We start from the raw sequence: 24,745 nt of genomic DNA, 5'->3' as shown, positions 1-24,745 counted from the left end.
ACCAGTGGGCCCCTCCTCTTCTTGGGGTTCAGGGCCAATCCTTACTGCCTAAGGGGCTGCCCTCACCCTGTTCTCCCGGGTCCCAGCTCCCCCAGGAGCCGCTTGGCTTCTGAGCCAGGAGAGACGGGGACTAGTCCCCAGGCCAGGCCTCGTGGAGGTCGGCACCTGCCAGAATAGCCCATTGCCCCCACGGCCCCGGCCCAGGGGAGAGCGATTGCCTCCAGCTGCACCCGAGCACCTGGGGTGGGAGGTGGGGCGAGGGGGGCCTGGGTCCGGTCACAGGCCCTGGGCTGTCACTGCACAGACCCCACTGCCAGCCGCCCATCGGGTGGCGTAGACCAAGGCCAATAGTCAGAGCCAGGCTGGCCCCAGCCGCTGCTGAGTGCAGCCTCCAGGAAGGTGGAGCACACGGGTCCCGGGGGACAGCACAGAGGGCCCTCCAGGACCCTCTTCAATTTCCAGACGTCTGCCAGGAACCAGGGAGGCAGCCCAGCACAAGACCCCAGCCCAGGCCACGCCCATGGTCAGCTCCAGGCCGGGCCCAGGGGCAAGCTGCTGGGAAGATGTGAGGCCTGTCTGCCCGGGGGCACCGTCCCCCTCCTGCTCGGGCAGAGGTGGTCCCGCCCGGGACAACAGCGCGGGTTCTCTTTTCTTTTTTAAATATATTTCTTATTGATTTCAGAGGAAGGGAAAGGGATATAGGGATAAAAAGATCAATGATGAGGGAGAATCATTGATCGGCTGCCTCCTGCACGCCCCACAATGGGGATCTAGCGCGCAACCGCCTGGGTATGGAGGAGGGCCCTGGGGCCCCACCTGGCTGCACCCCAAATGTGAGCTGTACCAGCACTGGGTCAGGAAAGGCAGCCCAGGAGACCCCTCCCCGGAGGCTGGGCACCTGCGTCCTGGGGGCCCCGTCCTTCGGAGCCTGTGTCAGCAGTGCTGTGGCAATGAACCGGTACTGGACCAGCAGCCCATGGGGGACTGCTCTGCCGCTGGACAGGGAGCCACGTGGTGGGGCGAGAGGCCGGGCCTCCAACAGGCCCCGCCCACCGGAGCCCTGGTCCAGCTCTCAGCTGCAGGCCCTTCATAAGCTGGGAGCAGGGAGCCATCCATGATCTGTGGGTGTCGGCCAGACCACGCTCAGCAGTGGGGATGCTGGGCCGAGCTTGGGGTTGGGGGGTGCGTCCCAGAGGTTCCAGTGCCCCTCCCCCACACAGAGGGTCCTTCCAGCCCCCAGCACTGGCGCCGCCTGGAAAAGGGCCAGAGGGAGCTGTGAGTTGCCAGGCCTTCTTGCCACAGCCACCAGCTGCCCCCCTCCAGGCGAGGCTCAGGCCACTGCTGGTGTCCTCGCCCCCCCAGCTCCCAGCCCAGCCCAGCCCAGCCCTGGACACCCTGACGCCCGGGAGGACAGGAGCCCGGGCACAGCCCCCACAGCAGGCCATCCGCCTGGCCATTGGAGTAGGGGTCACTCCAGCCTCAGACCGAGACCTCGGGGAGTCTCGGCCTCAGGGAGAGACGCGGGAAGCACTTTTCTCCAAGGCCTCGCTCCCCACGAAGACGCCTCACAGCGCCCTGCAGCTTCGTTCTTCAGGCTTTGCTCCCTCGAGGAGCCGAGCCGACGGCGCAGGACGGCTGCGCGATGAGGTTCGACTCTGCCGACGGGCGGGGACACGAGGTCCAAAGAGGAGTCTGAGGACAGGCCACTGCCCTCCAGCAGGGACCGACACTGAGGGTCAGACAGCTGGGCCGGAGGCACCGCTGACCGCTGACGGGGGCACAGGGCCGCCCCACCTCCTCCGAGGGCCTCACAGAAAGGAGTGCTGGCTGCTGGGCAGTCCTCCTCCCGTGAGCCTCAGGAAGCTCCAGTGTGTGGAACAGACAGAGCCCGACTCGCCCTCGAGCGGCTGTGGATGGAGGGCGGGTCCAGCAGCGTGGCCTTGCCACCAGTGTCCACTGTCAGGACATGGCCTCTGCTGTGGCCCCAGGGCCAAGCCCGCAGCCCACCCAGGGGCCAGCAGGTGCACTTCCACCCACACAGACACAAACAGCAAAACATTTAGGAGCAAAGACATCATGAAAGAGCTGTTCACAAGAGTGGGTTCAACACATACAAGCAGTCAATTATAGGGCAATTTAAAATAAATGGATCAAAAATCAAAGTCAAAGGTGAGAAAGTGCACGTTGTCTCCCACGGCTTCTGGAGCGGGTCAGCGTCACCGGTGGATCCCGGGAACCAGTCAGCACAGATGCAGACGGGAGGAGGTCCAGGGCCGTCAGTCCCCAAACTGAGGCGATGCTCGCAGGCTCTGCCCTGCCTTCCTGATGCCCGTGCCCCGTGGGACCTGCAGGAAGGGCCGCACCCACGTGGATCCGCTGGGAAGGGGGCGGGAGAGCTACCTTTTGGGTCAGCCCAAGGTTGGGACCAAGTGTGAGGGAGCCCCAAAGTGCAGAGCCGCCTGTGGGGCGGGGCCCCTGTGGGGATGCTGGGCCTCAGCCTCCACAGCGGAGGAGGGGCTCCTGGGCCACCCGGACCCGAGGCGTTCAGAGCAAAGGCTCGGGGCGCCAGGAGCCAGGAGGCGGCCGAGGCCACAGGAAGGCGGCTCTGCCCTGGGTTCCCAGCCGCTTCCTCGAGTACAAGGCGACACCTTGTGGCCACAGTGAGCAGGCTCCCGGCCCCTCTAAGTGCACAGCCGCCTCCGGGCCGCAGGCTGTCTCTGGGCAGCTGGTCCCGGCCCCACCCGGGGGGTCAGAGCCCAGGAACGAAGAACGCACGCAGAGCACCTCGTAGGCATCAAGTTTTGTATTTTAAGTGATCAAATCTATAAAATGAAAAACAGGTTTACTAAAACATGTCCCAAAGACAATGCAGGAGATGAGGTACAGAACCACAGCGTGAGGCCCCTCCTCCGCGGCCCGAGCTCCACAGCGAGACCAGGGTGCGTGGGCGGGACTCGTGTCTACACTCCAATCCAAGCCCCACACTCTGGTTTTTGTTTTCCTCTTAATGGTTTTTAAAAAGCTAACCCCAGGCGTCGGGCGGGTCCGCCCTGTGCGGATGGCGCGTCCAGCCAGCCAGCGTCAGGCTGGGCCGTCCCTCGCTCTCGGCCACCTCTGCGTCCCGGCGTGCAGCTCACTCCTGTGCTATGCTTCTCAGCACGTACTTGACCGTGTAGGCAAAGGCTGCAAACCCAACTATAACAAACAAGTTCGCCAGGGCGCCGCCCAGGAGTCCGTGGTGCCGGTTGGCCTGCTGGAAGCCCGCGAGGTGGGGCCCGGCCCCTGGCGCGTGCCCGTTGAGGAGCTGCAGCCCGTGCTGGCCGTGGTGCGTGTCCCCGTCGGGAACCACGTCTGGTAAGGGCAGCGCCTGGGGTCTGCTGCTGAGCTCGTCCTGTGCTTTTTGCTTCTGTTTAATCTCCTGGGAGAAGCAGGAGACAAAGGGTCTGAACAAACCAGCTCCTGTAGGGCCAGGAGGACCCTCGGCCCCCAGGGAGACCGAGACGGTGGCGGTCGTTGGTGGGTTTCACCCTGGCACCCACCTAGTCACAGACGTGGGGGCCAGTGCCTTGACAATCACCCCACCTGCTCCTCAGGGCCCAGGACTGAGCCAGGTCCGAGTGGCCTGGTCACTGTGGCCTGAGCCGAGTGCAGCCCAGCCTTCCGCTCCCAGCCACCGGGACAGGCAGCATTCCCAGCCCTCACGCAGGGCTCCCCACTCCTGGCTCAAGACCCCGCACCCCACGCTGGTGCTCAGCTGGCCAGCTCCACACCCAGGCCCGTGCCCCGGCCACTCCCAGCTCCGCCCCTGCGGTCCCGGCCTGCGAGGCAGGCCTGCAGCCAGAGCAGGAGCACACGGTTTTCTGGAAACAGCTGGACCCTGACCCAGGGAAGCAAAGCTGACCCCCAGGCACTCTCACCTCCACGACTTCAGGAAACAACTCACAGAAGACTTTGTCTTTTAAATTAAACACTAAACTCTGTGCCGCCAGTTGTCTTTTCTAGGAAGAAAGAGAAGGGGAATGTCAACCCAAAGGTGTACGTCGGTCCTTTACAATTCCCAAAGCAGGTGACTGGTCACGGGCTGCCGCCCTCCCGCTGCGGGGCACACTGGACAAGCTGTTCTTCACAGTAAGCTAACTTACAGCCGAAGGTTTAACCAAACAAGAGAGAAATAAAAACCAGGCAAGGGCACATGCCCGAGTTGCGGGCTCCATCCCCAGTGTGGGGTGTGCAGGAGGCAGCCAATTAATGGTTCTCTCCCACCACTGATGTCTCTCTCTCTCCCTTCCTCTCTGAAATCAATAAAATTATATTTAAACAAGAAAACAGTCAACAAGAGGAGTAGGTGCTGTGACCGCATGCAACACCCTCAGGGCCTGCAGGAAGCTCGGCCAAGAACAGGGGACTCCAGGGCTGGGGGTCCATGGTGCTTGGGGAGCAGGGACATGGGCAGGAGCCCCCACCAGGCCCTCACCCTCACCGTGAAGTCCGATGTCTCTATGCTGCCCAGGGTGGGGCCCTTCTCCACCATGAAGCTCAGCAGCCCGGTCAGGATGGTGGAGACGGACCAGGCCGGGTTCCAGGTGTCTGGGTGGAAGTCCGTGATAGAAAGACACAGCCTGCAAAACAGGGGCCCTTCAACAGAGCGCTCGCCATGGCCGCAGTCTCGCCTCACAGCAGGCAGAACGCCTTACCTCGTATTGCACTTAAATCTTCCATTGGGGGTTATCATATAAATACTAGGAGGTTTAAAGGGGAATTCTCTGGGAAAAATTAGTTTTCCATGGTAATAGCCACCTGCATCGAAACAGAGAAAGATCGGTCATGGTCTGCAGAGCACCTCCTTGTCTCCGCCTGCGCCCACCTACCCGCCCACTCACAGCCCCCACCTGCGCCCACCCACCCACCTGCTCACAGGCCCCCACTGGTGCCCACCTGCTGACCATCCCTGGAACACAGGCGGCCAGCCCCACGGCTCCTGCATGCCCCTCAGCGTGTCTGCTGAGATCACCTCTCCAGGTCCCCTCCACACCCACCTGTTCCTCCTCTACCAAACCGCACCCTGCAGCAGGCAAGCCCGTCCTCCCTCCCACCTTAACAACAACAGAAAACCAACTCTGACCCCCACACCGTCCAATTCCTGCCACCTGCCCCCATCTGGTCCCTGGGAGCATGTCCGGGCTGCCATCACCCCAGCTCACATTCCATCATGGCCCCCCATGACCTGACCTTGAGGTCACCAGGCCTCCACATGGGGTGAGACCACACCTGACCCTGCCTCCTCGAGCCCCCCCCCCCCACTTGGCCCCCCGCCTCTCCATGCCCAAGGTGCAGTGCCCAGCTCTCTGGCGCTCTCCCCAGACCCGCACTCCTGGGGCCTCACCTGACTCACGTGACACGGGGAGACCGTGCCGGCTCTCCCTCCGACTCCGACTGGCACCTCTGCCTGGACCCTGGACCCCTCTCCAAACCCCAGAAAGGTCCCAGACGGACTCCTGCTCCTTTCCTCAAACAGCAACCCCATCCTCTTGGCTGCTCAGACTAAAATCTGGGTCCCCTGCCCCCATCACGCCCACTCTGCCAGCTAACTCGTCAGCCCCACCTGCCAGCTGATCCAGAGCTGGCACTTGGCTGGCCTCACCGCCTCCACCCGCCCACGCAGCTCGAGGTCCACCCGCCCATCTCCCGAGGCCTCACCCGCGCTCTGGGGCAGCCCCCAGGAGCCTGTCAGAAATGCAGAGCCTGGGCCCACCCAGACCAGGGATGTGTGCGTGTGTGCACGCATGTGCACGTGCACATTCACTGTGGCTTGAGGAGTGCTGCCCTGTCCTCACACCCAGGCAAGGTCCAACCTCAAGGCCTGGCACACGCCATCCTCAACGGCCAAGGGCTCTGCCCCAAGGCCAGGCTTGGGTAAGGCCTGCACCCCCGTCTGGCTGCAGTGCCCCAGCCGCCTCACACGACTGTCCTTCCCTCCCGAGGGCCATCCGTGGGGCCAGCTCCACAGGCAGACACGCCCGCCCACGAGGCAGCGCTCGACACACACTCAGCACTCACAATCTCTAGGAAAGCCCTGTCCCCTCAGGAAGCGACCTGAACAGCGAGGACAGTGCCCTGTGAGCGCAGTGGAGGGCGTGAGGGGGCCGCCCACTCGCTGCGAGGAACCTGCCAAGAAAACTGACCTCTAAGCACACACACGGGCCCAGCGCTCCTCCTCCATCACCCACCCAAGACCAGAGCAGCCCAGTGCCCTGAGAACCACCCCGGTGAGAGCTGGCCACACCCACTGTCCTCAGAGGCCAGGGCTCGGGGGCTCCACGCCGTGCAGCCGCGCAGGGAGAGGACAGCCCGCTGCGAGATGCGCACGGTAGACCCTGAGCCTACAAACACACACACTCCACACCACGGAGGGAACTCTGGGAGAGCCTGGGCTGAGGGGAGCCTCGAGGGGGTCCTCCAGGGTGGGAAGGGGCAAGGTGGGGTGCCAGGAGGTGGACCCCTGTGCCAGCAGCTTGCACCTTGCATTCCAGTGTCGAGGGCGACTAAGCCACGACGGGAGGGAAACCTGTGGGGCCAGCTTCGACTCCCTTTGCAACTCGGTCAACAGTCCGTGGGCCATCACAACGCCGACTCCTGCGGCCCCGCCCAGTCCTGTCCCCCGCCTCTCCCTGCAGACACAAGTCATCGGCAGAGGGAGTCCCCCCACTTTGTTCTTTTTAAATTGTGAGCTATCAACACTCGAGGTCCTTTGCCTTCCGTGCAAGTTCCAGAATAAAACCTTTAGAGTAAGCTTGTGTGTGTCTGGGTTTGATGGGGGGATGGGTCTGCAGACCAGCCCGGAGACTCTGTGGCAGGCTGGGCAACGGGCACGCAGGTGTTGAATGCAGGGGCTGGCTGTGCCCAGAGCGCGCAGGACAGTGGGGTCCGAGACGGACGGCGTGGACATGGGAGAGGAGCATGGGGGACGGGGAGCACAGTCAGAACGCCCAGGAGCCAGAGGAGGGGCAAGGGGAGGACAGTCACCCCTCAGGGGCCACAAAGGCCCGACTCAGAGCCCCGACAGCTGTCCCCCCAGACGGACAATGGAGGCAGCAACTCGGCTGGTCCCATGGAGACCCTCCTGAGAGCAGTCAGCGGAGGACAGCCCTGAGCCGAGCTGAGCTGAGCCGAGCCGAGCCGAGCTGAGAGGGGACTGGCAGCTCGTCGAGTCAAGCTCATTAAAAACATGCACGGGTTTAATCAGCACCTTCACGACCTGGCCCTGTTCTGAAGCCCATCTTTCCAGAGTTCTAGGAACCCCACCTGGCAGGCCATCCGCGAGCCCGCACCTGCTGCTGGGCACTGGGACATCCCTCATGTAACCCCCAGTAACACACCCACCCCACAGGTCTGTTTCTGGACACGGTTCCTAGGCAAACCCTCCCAGAACGGGACCCTGGGCCGTAGAGAGCCTCCCTCCCGCTCAGCTGCCCACGCCTCTGACGCCAGCACGCTCAGACCTTCTCTACAGCACAACTCTTCTCAGTGAAACCTATACAAACCCACACAGTGCTCTGGCCAGGACCTAACGGCGAGCACGCAAAGCTCTGCCCACCTGGGCATGGCTGTGCCCAGGATTGCCTGGCCACAGCTCACATCTAGACCCAGGCTGATGCACCCAGGCATTGCTGACAGCTGCGAGGTCTGCGCTGTAAGTGACACCGGCACCCTGATGGCATCAGCAGAAGCTAGGAGAGAGGCAGGCCCTGCTGACCAGGCAGGTCCCATGGCCTCCCTACGCCTCAGCGCCCTGTCCACACAAGGGCCCACCACTGAGCCCCAAGACTGGCCCAGAGAGAGCAGCCAATACACCCATCTTCCCCTCGACAACACCCCCTTCAGAAACAGCAAGGGGACCAGGCAAGACTGTTCACCTGGCCCTGACCCCCCTGACCCTGGAGACTGGGCACCACCCAAGGACTCACAGACGGCCCCGGGACATGGTCCCTGAGACACGCACAAAACCACACTCTGAGCAAACTCCCCAGGACGCGGGGAACCTGAGCTCCAAACGAGTCCAGCGTGGAAAGAGGGCCATTTACAAGGAAAGGGCACTTGGCAGGCAAGAGCTGCGCAAGCAGCACGCCTCTCACTCTCGCTCCGAGCAGCGGCTCGACTTACCTTCGTAAGGAGTCATCTCAGGGCCTCGGACCACATAGTGCCTGAGGGAGAGAGAAAATTAGCTGGCTTTGGGGTGCCCAACTCCCCCCAACCTGAGTCACTCCAAGGCCACGGTTTGCAGGGCCACCAAACCAGACACCCACAGGCAATCCGTCGGTGACACTGAAGGTCAGGGGCTGACCGGCGAGGCCCTGCAAGGCCCTCGGGCTCTGGGGCAGCGGCCCTTAGTCACCCATCTTCTACCTCCACAATACAACATGAGGTTAATCCTCTCTAACCATTAACGGCAACTGACACTTTTAAAAACTTAATTTCCCAGCCTTTGTGAGCACCACTGAAGTTCTGTGTTTCTCAGTGTGGCCACATACCCCGCAGAAGGCAAGACGGAACAGCCGGTGCAGGAGCCGGCTCTGTGCCCAGGGTCCATGTCCCACGAGAACCAGACTCCACCACGGAGAGCTGCCTCGAGCAGAAGCCACGGGGACAGCCCTGCCATCACCACCGCCTGCACCTGGAGCCCGGGCTGCGCACACGTCCACGCCCCACACTCATGGGGAGGCTTCTGCTCACGCCAGAGGGTTTGCACTTACAGACGCTCAGACAGCAGGAAAGCACGAAGGAGAAAGTGGAGGTAAGATCAGCAGAAATGAGAGCAGACAGACCTGCCTCCAACCACCTCCTCCCACCAGGACACACACACGGTTAACACCACTGATCAACACCTGCTATCTCCTGGCTGATAATCTCTCTCTCTCTCTCTCTCTCTCTCTCTCTCTTTCTCTCTCTCTCTCTCTCTCTCACACACACACACACACACACACACACACAAACACACAGACACACACACGCGCGCGCGCTGTGATCCTACATCAGCGGACCAGGAACAGCCCTTAAAGCTAAACACATGACACGTCCAGAAGTGTGGCCTTAATTTTTCGCTGCTCCAGTTCCTGGCCAAGCTGAGCACAGGGAGAGGGAGAAGCAAGTGCAGGGAGAGCGGGCAGCAGTGGGTGCGGGGAGAGCGGGCAGCAGTGGGTGCGGGGAGGCCTGGGCAGCACGGAGCTCAGAGGCCTGTCTCATCCAGAAAGTGCTGCCTGCTGTCTGCGGAGGGGCCAGCCACTGCCGTCCTCCCACGCCTGGGGCTGAATAAGCTGAAAGGAGGCCTGCAGCCCGGGACTCTGGGGGTGCCAGGCAGAGGTGCCTCTGAGACCCCCCTGTTGGAAACCCTGGGCACTGGGTCTCTAACGGGCTCCCGGGTGGAGTGTCCGTGAGTCCGAGGGGCAGGAAGCTGTGCCTGGTCTCCTCTGGACTCTGCCCTGTGCCTTTTCCCTTTGCTGATTTTGCTGTGCATTTTCACGTAATAAACCATAACAGTGGGTCCTCTTAGCAAACGATTGAATCTGGGGACCCTGACTCGATGTGGGGAGGGGTCCCTGCATCTGCTGTGTCCTGGGGGCCACACTTGTTTTTTGTCCTTATTTGGGGGCAGGGAGAGCCCTGCTGGGACACTGCCACCCCACTCACGCTGAGGCCCACGTCACCCTGAAAACCCTCCCCCCACCTGCCAGAGCCCCCTCATCTGTAAGCCAAGGAAGGTGGACCCAGATTCCCTGAACACCTGTCCCATCTGGAAAATACTTTTCTTTCTTCAATCCTCACCCGAGGATATTTTTCCCATTGATTTTCAGAGTGAAAGGGAGGAAGGAGGGGAGAAAGAGAAACATGGACTCGAGAGACAAATCGACTGGTTGCCTCCCACATGGGCCGGGGATCGAACCTGAAACCAAGGTAATACCCTTGACCAGGAACCGAACCCGCAACCCTTCAGTCCACAGGCAACAGTCCAACCACTGAGCCACACTGCCCAGTTGGGCCCTAGCTGGTGTGTCTAAGTGGATAGAGCGTCAGCCTGCAGACTGCAGGGTCCCGAGTTCAATTCTGGTCAAGGGCACATGCCCAGGTTGTGGGCTCGATCCCCAGTAGGGGGCGTGCAGGAGGCAGCCAATCAGTGATTCTCTCTCATCACTGATGTTTCTCCCTCTTTCTCCCTCCCCCTTTCTCTCGGAAATCAATAGATTAAAAAAAAAAAAAAAAAAAACCTTTACAAACTGCCCAGTTGGAAAACACTTGTTTTCAACTTAGTTAAATCTCTTTCCTCTAGATTTTTTTTTTAATTTTTAGTTCCTTTTTAAGATTAAAATGTAAAATACTCTTCAAAGAGAAAACGCTGCTTAGTATTTAGCCCTACACCTCATTTCTCAACATCCCCAGCCACCCTGGTAAGGGCAGCCTGTCGCAGGGGCGTGCGGCCTCCTAACCCACTTTCACCCGAGGAAGGACCCGAGGAAGGCGTGTGCAGAGGCACAGAGCCCACCCGGCCCCTCTGTCCCACTCCCCAGGGCAGGCCAGGCTCCTCCACAGCCCAGGAGCCAAGGGCAGGAGACACTCAGAGGAACTCCTCCTCCAGCAGCTGGGAGCTACACCAGAGCCGCGGTGGGTTCCCGGGCGCAGTCCTCTCCCAGAAGGACCCTTTCTAACCCCGCGGCAGGGGTCAAGGACAACCCGCTGTGTCCCAGCTGCCGCCATGAGGAGCGTCTGCAGGCCTCCCGACGTCTACCAGCACCGCCGATGGGTGCAGGAGCCCCTTTCCGAGCTCCGTGGTGGGAGCCCCAAGCCCACCACCCGACCGCGGGAACCTGGGTGAGCCAGGGAGGGGTGACTGACCACGCAGGGACTTACCACTCAAGAATATTGGAAGGGAGGGGCTCAGCACAGATGTAAGGCACCGGGTCTTTCTTAATCCGAAGGTAGTCCTGTTTCAGTCGCTGGGTGGCTGTGGTTGGAGCTCTCTTATTGCTGTTGCTGCTCATCTGTTGAAAGTAAACACGTGTATTCACCTGGGACCAGGACACAGCACCCCGGTGCCACTGCCCAGAGCCCAGCAGCCATCACTCATGCGCATTTCACGCGGCCCCCAGCTGCGAGGCTGCGGCTGTCCCGACTCACCCACCCCAACACCTCACCCACCCCAACACCGTAGGCCACACAGTCTCCCATTCCACCTGACCTAATCCCAAGCAGCCATGGTGGGAGTGTCTGAAGCCTGGACCGGACCCTGGGCCACAGCACTCAGGACGCACCCACCCGCCCCTGTAAACCCCCTTAACTCCCTCAGCACGGCACCGCTGTCACTCTCTGGTTCTGGGGAGACAGGGGACCCTTGAAAGACACAGATGCATGTGCTGGGCAGAGCGGGAAGGAAAGCTTTCAGGCAGAGGCCTAAGGAGCACTGTGCCCAGGACAGCGCTGGGTCACTGCGTTAGGAGCAGAGAATGGTGGCGAACAAGGCTACCAGGGAGGCAAGGCCAGGCCGCCGAGCAGTGCTCCAGAGGGTCTCAGGCCCAAGTGCCAAGGTGCATCAGGCCGGACAGGACAGCATGGGACAGACAGGATGACGTGGGAGAGACAGGACGGTGCAGGGCGGCACCAAAGGCTGGGGACCAGGAGTAAAGCAGTCATTCGAGAGAAGAGACGTGGCCTGGGTCAGGGAGCCCTGGGACACCTCAGCTATGCTCCAGAGGCGGGGGAGATGGGGAGACAGGGCGCCCCACTCTCACAGGCACCAGAACAGCGCCAACCCAACTGCTTCAGCTAATGGAGTTTCTCATAACTAAGTGGGAAGGCAAAAAGGTCATGCTGCTGAAAACGAAGTGTGAGAGCGCTGGTCCAGAGCGTGACCGACAGCAGGGACACGCAGGGTGTGCGGACAGGAGGGAGGGAGCACCCGCCAAGGGGTGGCAGACTGGACGTGGGCAACGAAGGAGGGGCCTACCCTCCCGCTCACCCCCACTCCACCGCCCTCTGCCACTCGGTGTTCCTACTCATCTTGCCACAGCCCCGGACAGCAGTGGCCGGGCGCTCTCTCCACCCTGACCTCCCTGTCCCTACAAACCTGAGGTCACCCACCCCCACCATGCCTGCCCTTCTCGGCCTCCAGCCTCCGCACATGTGTTCCCTGGGGTCAGCCATGGGCATGTTCCTTCCCTCCCTCCTCCCTCAGCTTCCGCATCACCTCATCAGAGCTCGAACCCTCCCCAGAGCACTAGCCCCACAGACCACACCCAGCTGGGTGTGCTCACTCCGCACCCAGGGCCTGCAGACCGGCCTCCAGCAGGACACCCCCAGGGGTCCTCTGGCGTGCACCATCACCCACCCCTGCTGCTGGCTCTGAGGTCTCTCACCCTCAGAACCCTGCTTCCCTCCCTTGCCCATTCCCACAACTCAGCCTGGCCTCCTGGCTTCTCGTCTCTCCCCGTTCGTCCTTCCTGGACACTAAGTCAGGCTAACTTGGTCACCACAGTTCTCACCACAGCCCTTGATGACCGCCGCCCCACAGCCAAGCAGATCAACGCCACGCCACCCCTCCCCTGCCCGCCAGCCCCTCTACAAAGCAGCACCAGCCAGCCTCCCAGTCCCCAACTCCCAAGGCCACTGAACCGCCTCAGGTCCAAACCCCTTCTCCTGATAAGCACACGGCTGCCTGGGAGCCCAGTCTACTGGCAGAAACTCACCCTGGCCCTTCCCAGTGTAGCTCAAAGCCAAGACCCTCAAAAGCCTCCCTGATTTCCTACTTAAACGCCTCCACTCTCTCTCCTTCACTGACCTCCCTCGGCCCAGGTCCATACAACACAGGTGCCCGTCAGGCCCAGCAGACAGCCGTGTGCCAGGCGCAGCCACCGACCAGCCCCACACAGCACTGCTCCCAGGCTCCTGGCCGGAGGTGCCAAATGGGCAGGTGGCTCACCTGGGCCAACACCTGGCAACAAGCACGGCCACCCACAAGCAGGGCCCCCACAGGACGGGTTCTGCCTCCTCTCACCGTTCGCCCTAAGTCACACTCTGCCGCCCACAGAGCAACGCGCTGGGTGGCTCAGGTGCAGCTGTGTCTGCATCAGCGAGGTGGCCACGCTGGACACAGTGCAGGTCAACGGGCAGCCACACGCGGGAAGACTGGCCACGCCTGGTCACGCACTGACTCCTCTCTGTTGCTTCCAAAGCCATGAGCTTTCAGATCACATTCATGATCCACCTGCTCAGCTGATACAAAGGAAAGGGCTCCCGTTTGCCGCACCCAGAACAGTGCTCTCAGGACCCTCCAGGGGGTTCAGGGAGACGTTTCTCCCAACTGTCCCCTCAGAACAGGGCATGTCTCGGGCTCCCGCACACCAAGGCCCCCAGACAGTACACGTCAGGTGTGTGACAATGAAGGAAATCTCTGAAATCAATAAAAATAATTTTTAAGAGAGAGAGAGAGAGAGAGAGGGAGGGAGGGAGGAAGGGAGAGAAACAGAAACATCAATGATGAGAGAGAATCATTGATGGGCTGCCTCCTGCACGCCCCACACTAGGGATCTAGCCCGCAAACCAGGCTTGTGCCCTGACTGGGAATCAGACCGTGACCTCCTGGTTCTTAGGTCAACGCTCAACCCGACCCACGCTGACTGGGCCTCTCTCTTAAAAAAAAAGAGAGAGAGAGAGAAAGCCAGCATGGGTTTTTCAAGAGTACACCCAAAAGCTGAAGGAAGGCACCCACCTTACAGGACACGAGTCCCTTCAGTCTCACATTGGGACAGACTGTCCAGCATCTGGTCACCCTGTTCCTCTTCGCTCGGGCATCCCTCCCGCCCCGCGTACACGCAGCTCAGGTGACAGCGTGGCATGAGACCTTGGCCCGACAACCGGACAAGCACGTGACGTGCACGCCCAGGACTTTGAGAGAAGTCTCTCCGATCTCCACCAGGATTGCTTCACAGGCTGGCCGGGAGCCCAGGCTCATGGAGGCAGCTCCGCCACCACCCGTGTACCTGCCTGAGACGGGCGCTGCCAGGAGGGGTCGGCGCTGCCAAGGTGTGCAGGTTGTTAACTGCAGTTCTGGGCACCGAGATCCCACCGGCCTAGAACCTGCACACGGGACTTCCCCGTTCGGCGAGACCCTCGGGTCCCATCTCTGGCGCCGGATGGCACCACCTTCCATCACGGGGGCCTGCTCTTAGGCACCTGTTAGCTCCACGCCCGCTGAGCAGAGGGCTCACCTGCTCTGGCTGTTTGGTGCCAGGGCCCAGCAATGAATGCCTGGGAACTGGCTTTGAATTAGGACCAGCTAAGGGGCGTTTTCATCGAAAAAGAAGCTAGAAGTTTACACGTGGCCAGAGTCTGGGACGATGCAGGTCATTCGCAGAGAAGGAGAGTGAACCCGACACAGACGAACTTGGCCGTCCGGGACCGCTCCGGCTGCCGGGATGGAGTCCTCCGACCCCGGCTCCCGCTCTCCCCGCCTGCACGTCCCTCATGATCCACCACGAGGGGCAGGACCCCAGGACACTCCTTCCTGGGGGGCTGAGGAGGCCGCGCGGGGTTCTAACTGTCAGGGCGGAGCGGCGGCTGAACGGCACCACCGTGGCCACCCCAACGGATCCCCGGACACATCTACACCCAAGAGCTACGCCAGCTCGCCCGGGAGGTGCCCACAAGCGGCCACTAACGGGGTGCCTTTCCGAAAGAGACCCACCGTGTGGCCGGCCAACCAAATGCCCAAGTTTGCCGCAGGACCACCCCGGCCGGCAGCCCCGGGCGCCCGCCGTAACCGACCTCGGGTTCCGCGCACGGAAGCTCCGGGCGGAGCCCCGCGAGCGGCGGGTCGGGCGGGGGTGGGCACCCAGGGGCCCCGAGACCCGCGCCCCTCGCCCCCCGCGGGCCGGCTCCAGCGGCTCGGACGCGCGACCGAGGCCCCGCCGCAGGCCCGCGGCGCGTACTCACCTCTCCCCGCCGCCGCGCGTGGGCCGCCGCCGCGCTCAGGCTCGCCGTGGTCGAGGCCGGAGCAGGAGCGGAGAGTGGGGCCCGCGCCGGAGAGCCGCACCGCCCGGGACCGAGCCCACCGCTCCGCCGCAGCGCCGCCGCCGCCGCCGCCGCCGCCTCAGCTTCCAAGATGGCCGCTCGGGGGCGGGGCCATCCTCGCTTCCGGTTCCGGTGCGCGGCTCGCTCGGCGGCCGCTCTAGGCGGCGGGAGGCCGTTGCTCGCGTCTCGCTGCTGCCTCCCGCCCAGCGAGGTGGGGACTCGGCGCGTGCGCACTGGCGGCCGTTCCGCCAAGTTGTGCCCCGACCCCCTGGGCAGGTGGGATGCGGCGGCCGCCGCCCTCCCCGGCCTCACTCCGCCGTCGCCCCGTCCTGCGGGAAGCGCCGGGGACAGTCATGGACCAGGGGGCCCGGACCCCCCGCTCCGTACACTCTCCTCCCCAGGATTCCGGCTCAGGAGGACGCGCCATCCGAGAGAGACAGGCCCAGACCACGGGTGACCCCCGAGTCACTGGGACCCGCCGCCTTTCAAAGGAGCCTCCCAGCCCGGCCAGTGTGGCTCAGTGGTTGAGCGTCGGCCCAGGAACCCAGAGGTCACGGTTCGATTCCAGGTCAGGGCCCATGCCCGGATCGCGCGCTCCATCCGGGATGTTTCTAGTCGATGTCTATCCCTTTCCCTTCCTCTCTCTCTAACAATCAATAAAAACATATTAAAATGTTAATAATAAGGCTCCTCCCAGTCGGCTGGGGGCCCAATTCTTCTGCCCACTTCACAGAGGAGGGCCAGGCATTCGAGGGCCCTGGCCCATCAGTGACCCAAACCGGCCCATGGCCCCTGAGCGTCAAGTCCTGGGTGCCCCGCGGCGGCCTCTGCCGGAACCTGTGCCAGGTGGGGTCCGCCATGGGCAAGTCTGCCCAGCCCCTGCCCCCGGGGAGAGCTGTTCTCATAAAAATACTTGCACTGTTTCCCCGGCCGAGTTTTCCACCCAGCCCATGAATAGGGTCATTATGCACCAGTGGACAGGCGTGAGGCCCGCTTCTGCTCCCACGGTCCCCTCCCTGGCCCTGGGGGAGGGGAGGCAGAGCTTGGCCACCCCCGTGAGTGGGTTGAGAGGAGGGCAGTCCCAGGCAGAGGGAGCCCTCGCCACCATGGGGAACGTTCAGAGGGGCAGGAGGGTGGCAGACACGGGGCAGTGGGAAGGTTGGTGTCTGGACAAGGTGGGGGCTGGGTGGCTAGGTAGGCCAGCACACTGCCCACCGCACCCCCTCAAGGGGCAGCCCAGGAGAGGACCGTGTGTCGGGGGGGGGGGGTGTCCCCCCACAGGTTGTGCCAGGGGAAGATGCTGCCTATTGACTGTGAGGCAGAAGGTACTCGTCAGCCAGGACAGATCCAGAGGGGCCGTCGCTGTGCAAGGCCACATGGCTCTCAGGCAGGCTGACTGACCGCAGGGCAATGGATGGGGGACACCAAGCACCGACGGGTCCAGCCCTGACCAAGGGCAGAGGGTGGGCGGGCAGCTCACCTGAATGTGGCGCATCCAGGGCACCTGAGACAGGACCCAAGCGGCTGCTGCAGGGCTGGCCTGAGCGCTGGGCAGAGCCCGGACTGTTCGTCATCCCTCAGCCAGGCACCTCAGCGTGGGAATCAGCTCGCTTCCTCCCCTGCACCTCTTTCCTTCTGGGAGACTGGGGGTTCCCCTCTGAGCCTGCACAGGGAGAGGCACGTCTACAGGGGGCGGAAACGGGCTCCGAGAGGCTGAGTAATTCGGGAAAGGTCACAGTGACAGAGTCATGATTCGCACCCACACCCCGTGAGTCCAGGGCCAGCCCTGCCCCCGGCACGACTTCCCTCTCCCAGCCGTCACCGGGAGCATCCACCTCCTTCCAAGCCACGAGGCCGGTGACCTCCCCGCTCCCCAGAGCCAAGGCCCCCGGCACGGCCTGTCAGGCCTCAGCACTGATTTGGGGTAGGGTGCCAGGGACCCAGGGCCTGCCCTGGGGAGGAGGGAGCAGTAGGGCCTGAGCTGACCCCTCAAACCTGGGCCCGGGCTGCAGTTCTGGTCATCAGGGACGGTGAGGGTCCCCCTGGGGGTGGGGCATTGGGTCGTCCTACCTGCAGCGCCCCATCTGGCCTCACACGTCCACACTTGGGCCGAGGATTCCAGCCTCAGAGATGATGTCATTTGGGCCATGAATGTGATGTGTGTTGTTAGCATGTCGTGTGTGGTCTTAGCATTTGTGTGGCCATGACGTGGCATGTCCCCTTCGTGGGTAACAGGGCATGTCAGTGCACATGGTAGTCTCAGGGTATAGGGTATGGCCTTAGCGTCCGGTGTGGCATCGTAGTGGGTGGTGTGGTCAGTGGTGGCCTCAGTGTCCGACGGGGAGGCTGAGCCGGGTGCCTTGGGACTCCACGGGCCATCTCCACACCCAGGCCCCGGGTGGTTCCGTAATGAGTGCCCGTCCCAGTGGCTGGGTGGCTGGCCCTGGGGGACGCCTGGATTCTGGGACAGAGGCCCTGCCCAGCATCCCTTGGCCACAAACAGCTGTGCTCAGAGCTGGCAGAGTGAGCTGGGCAGGCCTGGCAGGAGGGGGCTGAGGGCCGGGACACACGGGGTCCGCAGGAGCAGGGAGAGCAGGGGTCTCGCCTCAGGGAGATCTGACCTTAAGGGCCAAGAGCTCTGCTCAGGGGGGTGCAGAGCTGGCATCCAAGGGGGTCCCACTCCAAGGCAGGCCTCTCCTCTCCCTCCAGAAGCCTGAACCTCCTCGTTCCCACTGGGGTCAGGGTCCCAGGCACTCACCCAGGGGAGGGACCCCATCCCTGTCCCCAAAGGCTGCCCCTTCCGTGTCCGGAGCAGGCAGGGCTGCCCCGGCAGCTGGCCCCTCCCCGCACCTCGCCCCACGCAGCCTGTTATAAATAGGAGGCAGCCCAGCCAGTGTTGGGCCACATCCCTCTGTCATCGGCGGGAGCTGCCGCGGTCTGGCCACCTGCCCCGGGAGAATGGAGGCACCTGCACAGGTACCTGATGTGGGGCCACCGGGCAGCGTGTCCTGGGGTCTCCCCAGCCTGAAGTGGGGGCGGGGGTGTCCCACGTGTGACCCTGAACCCACATGCGTGCACACGCACACACGCACAGGGGCGAGGGCAGGAGAGCCACGGAGCCCCCACTGACGGTGGGCTTGGTGTGTGTGCGGAGCGTGTTTGTACACGTTCGTGTACATGTATGACTGGGGAGCCCCCTGCTCCTGCTGTATCTGAGGTGCCTCGGAATTCGTGCCCACGTTCGCCCAGGGTGTCTGGGGCCCCGTCTCAGGACACCCTGGAGGCTCTGAACGGCCCTCAAGGCCAATCCCCAGAGCTCCCCTCTGCCCCGGGAGCCGCCGCGGGGGTGGGAGCGGGCTGGGCTGCATGTCTGGAGGAGGGAGACAACATGGGCACTGGAGTCAGAAGCACCTGCCGGAGTCCCCTGCTCACCTGCAACCCGCGGCTGAGGGCTCAGCATGACCATGGGGAGGGGGACGAGGTGGGCAGAGCTCTGTGCCATGGGGTGCCCACCAGCAGTGCCCCGGGGTGGCACGTGCTCCTGGTGGCAAGGCAAGTAGGGGCCCACACACCGAAGGCCACAGGAGGGGCGGCCCACCCACCCCACTGGGTACCCGAGCTCCCACGAAGCTGGCTGGCTTGCTGGGACACGCATGTTCTCAGAGCACATGGGAGCAGCCTGCTCTGCATACCTGGCAGCCGTGTGCTGGCTGAGCCCCAGCAGCCGCTTCCCTAGGCTCAGCCCCCTCCCCAGGCGCCCCCAGCTGTTAGTTGGAGGGCCCAGCGCCCAGACGCCTGCACCCAGTCACCAGAGGCCTAATGATTCAGACCCCGATGGGGACAGTGCGGAAAGTCCGCTGGAGGCCCACGCATGACTCAGTGCGTCCAGGGCAGCAGGTCTGTGCGCTGGGATGAGTGGGTCTTGGGACACGAACCTCCGGGGCAGGACCGGGGGCCAGGCAGGCCACGGCTCTGCTTCCTGGGGCCTCAGGTCCGGACCACTGGCTGGCCCCTGCCTACTTTTCCTGAAGCCGAAGGCCTAGCTGGGTGGACCATGCCCCGCCCTCGGCCCACAACCCTGAGTGGCACTCAGGCCTGACCCTTGGCCCAGACACGGCCGACCAGCCTCGCTCCGTCATCCTTAGTCAAATGCGGATGTGGGAGTTGGGGGAGGCCATCGAGGCCCAGAATCAAGCCTTCCCAGGTGCCCCCAATATTGGGCTCCTGGCCCACGGACAGGACACAGTCTCTTCTCTGAGCAGGTCACCTGGCCTCCTCCTGCCCACAGGCCCTGCCCCACCTGGGGGAAGGCAGGCAGACCCCCATGCCCTGCTCTCTCTGCCCCCACGGCCCAGCTCAGCTCTGCCCTGATAAGACATGCCTGGGGAGGCAGGGTGGGGCTGTGCCGGGCCTTGTGGGCATGACTGCGGGTCAGTCCCAGCGTGGACAAGCCTCAGGTGGGGCCTCTTTCGAGCTTCAGCAGGTCAGGCCCTGCCCCTGGGGGCCGAGGGAACACACCTGTGCTGGGAGCTCCCAGGGACAGAGAATGGAAGTCCACCTGGCCGAGGTGCCCCCAATATTGGGCTCCTGGCCCATGGACAGGACACAGTCTCTCCTCTGAGCAGGTCACCTGGCCTCCTCCTGCCCACAGGCCCTGCCCCACCTGGGGGAAGGAAGGCAGGCAGAGCCCCTGGCCAAGGTGGAGAGGCCTGGGTGGGGTCCGACCGGGTCAGGCCCCGCTGAGGCCCGCTTCTTGGACGCAGGCTGGCGCAGTGGCCCAGGCAGCTGGTGAGGGGCCCAGGACCTGCAAGAGCCCCCCGGCCCCGCCCCCGCCCCCCATGGAAGAGGGCCCCGGGGAGCCGCTGGTGGAGCTGCCCGGCTCCTTCCGGGAGCTGTTCACCTTCTTCTGCGCCAACGCCACGGTGCACGGCGCCATCCGCCTCATCTGCTCCAGCCACAACCGCCTCAAGACGGCGTCCTGGGCGCTGCTGTTCCTGGGCGCCCTGGGCGCGCTCTACTGGCAGTTCGGGCTCCTCTTCGAGCAGTACTGGCGCTACCCCGTCATCATGACCGTGTCCGTGCACTCGGAGGGGAAGCTCTTCCCGTCCGTCACTCTGTGCGACATGAACCCACACCGGTGAGGGCCTGGGGGGTGCGCTGGGGGCCGGGGGGCCGGGGGCCGCGACGAGGGTTCCTGCATTGCCCTAGGTGTGCCTCGGTTATTCTTATTTTATTTTTTTGTTATTTGTTAATCCTCACCCAAGGACATTTTTCCATTGATTTTTAGAGAAAGGGGAAGAGAGAGGGAGAGACAGAGAGAAATACCGATATGTGAGAAACACATCGATTGCTTGCCTCCTGCACGTGCCCTGACCGGGGCCTGGGCTGGGGAGGAGCCTGCAACTTAGGCACGTACTCTTGACCAGAATCGAACCCGGGACCCTTTGGTCTGCAGTCCAACGCTCTATCCACTGAGCCACACTGGCTAGAGCTTAATATATTTTTGTTGATTTCAGAGAGGAAGGGAGAGGGAGAGAGAGAGAGAGAGAGAGAGAGAGAAAGAGAGAGAGGAGAGAGAAACATCAATGATGAGAGAGAGTCATCTATCGGCTGCCTCCTGCACGCCCCACACTGGGGATTCAGCCCACAACCGGGGCACGTGCCCTGACAGGGAATTGAACCTGGGACCTCTTGGTTCCTGGGTTGACACTCAACCACTGAGCCACACTGGCCGGGCGAGTGCCTGGGTTACTGATGACTCCACCTCCCCCACCCTGTGTGCAGCCAGGACCTCTGAGACCTGCCGCGGGTGGGTCTTAAGGTGAAGGGAGAAACAGGTGCAGCTTGGTGTGATCCCTGCCACCTGGCAGGCACCTGGTGTAGGCAGTCAGGGAGCAAGAGGGGAGCTGGGAGGGGTCTCCAGTCGTGGGAGCCCCAGGAGAAGGGTGCAGGGCGGCACTGCAGGGGGGAGGCGGCAGGAGCAGAAACAGGAGGGGCTGTGAGGTACCCAGGGGCCAGGCCGGGCTGGGGCCTGACTCCCCGTTGCAGCCCAGCTCCCATTTCAGAGCCTCCTTCTGGGCATCCCGACGCGGGAAGGGGCTGCTGTCTGCTGACTCGAGGCCAAGAGGCTGGCCCCAGCGATGCCCTGGGACGGATGTGGGGGGCCTGGGGGTGACTGACCCGGCTCGCCCCTCTCTCAGGCCCAGCCTGGTGCGCAGACACCTGCAGGCCCTGGATGAGTTTGCCCAGGAGAACATCTACGCCCTCTATCAGTTCAACCTCAGCAAGAGCGGGGGCATCCCCTCTGCGGAGGCCCGGGGCCCGGAGCCCGCCTTCCAGCTGGACCGCAGAGTCCACCTGGAGCGGCTGGGCGGCCCGGGCAGCCAGAACAGAGTGGGCTTCAGGCTGGTGAGTGTCCCTTGCGGGCACAGTGGTGGGGGTCGCAGGGCCGGGGAGAGTCTATGCTGAGCCAACCCCCCACCCCAGTGTAACAGCACCGGCGGCGACTGCTTCTACCGCGCCTACTCGTCGGGCGTGACGGCCGTGCGCGCCTGGTACCGCTTCCACTACGTGAACATCCTGGCTCTGCTGCCCCCACACCCCGAGGACGGCCACCAGAGCCACGGCGGCCACTTCGTCTTCTCGTGCCGCTACAACGGCCAGGACTGCCAGGCCCGGTGAGTGGGCGGGGCGGTGGCTGCCCTCCCGGCCCCACCCAGCGGGCGTGGGTGCCACCCGGGGGCCCCGCCAGCGGCAAACAGCTCTCGAGGGAGATAAGGCAGGCCTGGCCCCTCGGGCCACATGCGACGGGTGGCGGGGGAAGGCGTGTGCCATCTGAGTGTGGCCCCTGTTCCAGGCACTTCCAGACGTTCCACCACCCCACCTACGGCAGCTGCTACACCTTCAATGGCATGTGGACTGCCCAGCGCCCGGGCATCACCCACGGTGAGTGCCAGCCAGGGCCGCGGGGGGACAGGGTGCTCCCCGGCCTGGCCTCACCCCCCGCCTCCCTCCTGCAGGGATCAGCCTGGTCCTCAGGGCTGAGCAGCAGGACGCCCTCCCGCTGCTGTCCACCGAGGCCGGCATCAAGGTCATGGTCCACAAGCGGGACCACACGCCGTTCCTGGAGCACCGGGGCTTCAGCATCCGGCCGGGGACGGAGACCACCATCGGCATCAGAGAGGTGCGGCGCCCGGGGGGCGGGCAGAGGAGGGCCCCAGCCTCCACGTCACTGGTCTGAGGGCGAGGGCGGCTGGGTGGAACTGAACCCCCTCCCCGCAGGACGAGGTGCACCGGCTCGGGAGCCCCTACAGCCACTGCACGGACGGCGGGGAGGGCGTGGACGTCCCGCTGCTGTACAACGCCACCTACACCATGCAGGTGCGCCTGGGCTGGGGTGGGGGCGGGGGAAAGGGCTCAGGGAAGGAGGCGCAGGTGAGAGGGAGGTGAACCGGCCGGCAGGTAGGCAGGCCCTAGGGGAGGGATGGCTGCTCCCCCACACTCCCCCTGGGGACCCCAGCCCCGGTGCCTTGCTGTCCCCCCAGGCCTGCCTGGTCTCCTGCTTCCAGCAACTGATGGTGAACACCTGCTCCTGCGGCTACTACTTCTACCCCCTGCCGGCGGGGGCCGAGTACTGCAGCTCCGCGCGGCACCCGTCCTGGGGTGAGCCCGCCCCGTCCACAGCCCCACCGCCCCGCCCACAGCCCCGCCCCGCTCACCTGCGCGGGGCTGCACACCTCTGCGCCACCCCTGGGTCTCCTCTAACGGGTTCCCCTGTGACCCCGCCCCCCCAGGCCACTGCTTCTACCGCCTCTACAGAAAACTGGAGACCCACCGGCTTCCCTGCGCCTCTCGATGCCCCAGGCCCTGCAGGTGAGTGGGGAGTGCTGGGGTCAGGGGTCACGGCCCTGGGCACCACCGAGGGGGTATGACCAGACGGGTCTGTCTCTCCTAGAGAGTCTTCCTACAAGCTGTCAGCCGGGAGCTCCAGGTGGCCTTCCTCCAAGTCAGGGGTGAGCCCCCGGAGGGTGGGTGGGGTGAGGGCTGGACAGGCAGGCGGGCCTCACGGATCCCACCGCCCCTGCGGTCCCTGCCCTCCCACCGGCCTGCCGTGCCTCGGAGGCTGGAGGCGCAGCGGCCACAGGGAGCCCTCTGTGTGCAGGGCTGGATCCTGGCCGTGCTGGGCAAGCGTAGCCCCCCGAGCCCTGGCCAGAGCCGGAGCCCTGGCTGGAGCCCGAGACCCAGGTGGGTGCACTCCCCCTCCTCCGGAGGTCACGTCCCGGCCCCTCCTCCTGCCGACCTCACCTTTCCGTGCCCCCGAGGCCCAGGGCCCAGCCCCTCCATCTCTGCCCCCCCAGGAGCAACGTGGCCAAGGTGAACATCTTCTACCAGGAGCTCAACTACCGCACGGCGGACGAGACGCCCGTCTACTCGGTGAGCGGGCAGTCCGAGGGCTGGGGGCGGGGCAGCAGCCGGCCGGCGTGGGGCGCCGAGCACGTGGCCCCACACAGGAGCGGGGGCGGAGGCACCTGTGCCGCTCACGGTCCACGATGCCACAGGTGCCGCAGCTGCTGTCGGCCATGGGCAGCCTCTGGAGCCTGTGGTTCGGCTCCTCCGTCCTCTCCGTCCTGGAGCTGCTGGAGCTGCTCATCGACGCCGTTGCCCTGGCCCTGCTGCTGGGCTGCCACCGGCTCCGGCGCGTGCAGGAGTCCCAGCCGCGGGCGGCCCACTCCAAGCCAGAGACCAGCCAGGTGCCCAGGGACTGCGGGCATGAGGCCAAACGCCCGGGGGCCCAGCCCGCGATGCCTCCTGGGGCGCTGGCAGGAGTCTCAGCTGGAGTTAGGTCAAGTGTGGGTCCCCCAAGACTCCTAACCCCTGAACCGGCCGGAGCCTAGTCTGATGCTGGGGGCTGTGGCTCGGTGGGCTCTCCTGGCTTCCCAGGGGGGCCTGCCCAGCACCACAGGGCCCCCTGGCGGCCACGCAAGGCCTTGGGCCCAGGACTGGCTGGCAGGCAGGTACGAGGGCGCCCAGCGCATCAGGGCCTCTCACTGGTGCAGCCACCTGCCCCATGGAGGCCTCGTGGTTCTCAAGGAGCCCAGGGCAGGGAGGAGTGTCCCCACCACTCTGATCCCCATGCTCCAGGCAGGACTGAGCTCCTGTGCATGCGTGTGTGTGCACACCCATACATGCATGTGTGTGCCTTCATCTAAATGTACATGCGGGGGTGCCTCCACATAGGAACGTGTCTGTGTTTGCATTATATGTTTGCCTGTGTCAACATGTCTGCCCACACCTCAGCTCGGGGTAGGTGGGAGGGGGGGCAGGGCCAGGCCGAGGCCCTTGGTGAGGTTGGGCTGCTTTGTAATAAAACTGGGAATTCCACCTGCTGCTCCAACACGTGAGGGCCTCCCCGTCACCTTCCGTGGTGAGCTGACACCTCGGACTGCACCTCCACACGCCTGGAGCCACAGACACTTTGTGGGCTGGGCGGGGACAGGAAGACTGAGAACGGGGCCACCGTCCAGGGCTCGGGCTTGCCCAGGGGACAAGACCAGGCCCAGACCATCCTTGCCAGTTGGCATCCACCCTAACTCCTACCAGGAGCCACAGTCCGGGTCAGAGAAGAGCAGAGGGGCCCGGAATGGGAGCTGGGGTGTCAGGAGTCAGTTTTCACCAGAGAAGGCCTCCCTCC

The 24,745-nt window shown here is 64.0% G+C and overlaps 2 protein-coding genes across 3 annotated transcripts; one reads left to right on the top strand and one right to left on the bottom strand.

The window, feature by feature from the left end:
* Nucleotides 1–2,788: 2,788 nt before the first annotated feature.
* On the bottom strand, nucleotides 2,789–15,624 carry UBE2J2 (ubiquitin conjugating enzyme E2 J2). 2 transcript variants are annotated; one of them, XM_079777656.1, is made up of 7 exons: nucleotides 14,977–15,624; nucleotides 10,900–11,030; nucleotides 8,161–8,201; nucleotides 4,695–4,797; nucleotides 4,475–4,619; nucleotides 3,918–3,998; nucleotides 2,789–3,418 (listed from the first exon to the last, which is right to left on the bottom strand). In XM_079777656.1, exons 2-7 carry the CDS (start codon nucleotides 11,028–11,030, stop codon nucleotides 3,134–3,136), a joined length of 786 nt encoding a protein of 261 aa, XP_079633782.1. In that variant the 5' UTR covers nucleotides 14,977–15,624; the 3' UTR covers nucleotides 2,789–3,133. The 2 variants fall into 2 exon arrangements, with proteins under 2 accessions (XP_079633782.1, XP_079633783.1); XM_079777657.1 differs by having other exon boundaries at nucleotides 4,481–4,619; nucleotides 14,977–15,188.
* A 2,340-nt stretch (nucleotides 15,625–17,964) lies between these two features.
* On the top strand, nucleotides 17,965–24,057 carry SCNN1D (sodium channel epithelial 1 subunit delta). Its single transcript, XM_079776551.1, is given in 14 exon segments — nucleotides 17,965–18,030; nucleotides 19,818–20,191; nucleotides 21,255–21,462; nucleotides 21,541–21,731; nucleotides 21,911–21,999; nucleotides 22,074–22,237; nucleotides 22,336–22,434; nucleotides 22,599–22,716; nucleotides 22,848–22,926; nucleotides 23,009–23,066; nucleotides 23,216–23,298; nucleotides 23,412–23,487; nucleotides 23,613–23,887; nucleotides 23,889–24,057. Coding segments are annotated over 14 exon segments (1,869 nt in total). The 5' UTR covers nucleotides 17,965–18,012; the 3' UTR covers nucleotides 23,926–24,057.
* Nucleotides 24,058–24,745: the final 688 nt, after the last annotated feature.

Source organism: Cnephaeus nilssonii, assembly GCF_951640355.1.
Source record: "Cnephaeus nilssonii genome assembly, chromosome: 7".
NCBI lineage: Eukaryota > Metazoa > Chordata > Mammalia > Chiroptera > Vespertilionidae > Cnephaeus > Cnephaeus nilssonii.
The sequence above is the reverse complement of the archived record's forward strand: the minus strand, read 5'-3'. Positions and strand labels throughout refer to the sequence as shown.

Bases quoted from the DNA above. Each gene is read 5' to 3' on its own strand.
- UBE2J2 (XM_079777656.1), bottom strand. From the start codon at position 11,030: ATGAGCAGCAACAGCAATAAGAGAGCTCCAACCACAGCCACCCAGCGA. The intron at 4,798-8,160 runs GTAAGTCGAGCC...GTTTCGATGCAG, and splicing joins TGAGATGACTCCTTACGAAG to GTGGCTATTACCATGGAAAA. The intron at 4,620-4,694 runs GTAAGGCGTTCT...CCTGTTTTGCAG, and splicing joins AGATTTAAGTGCAATACGAG to GCTGTGTCTTTCTATCACGG.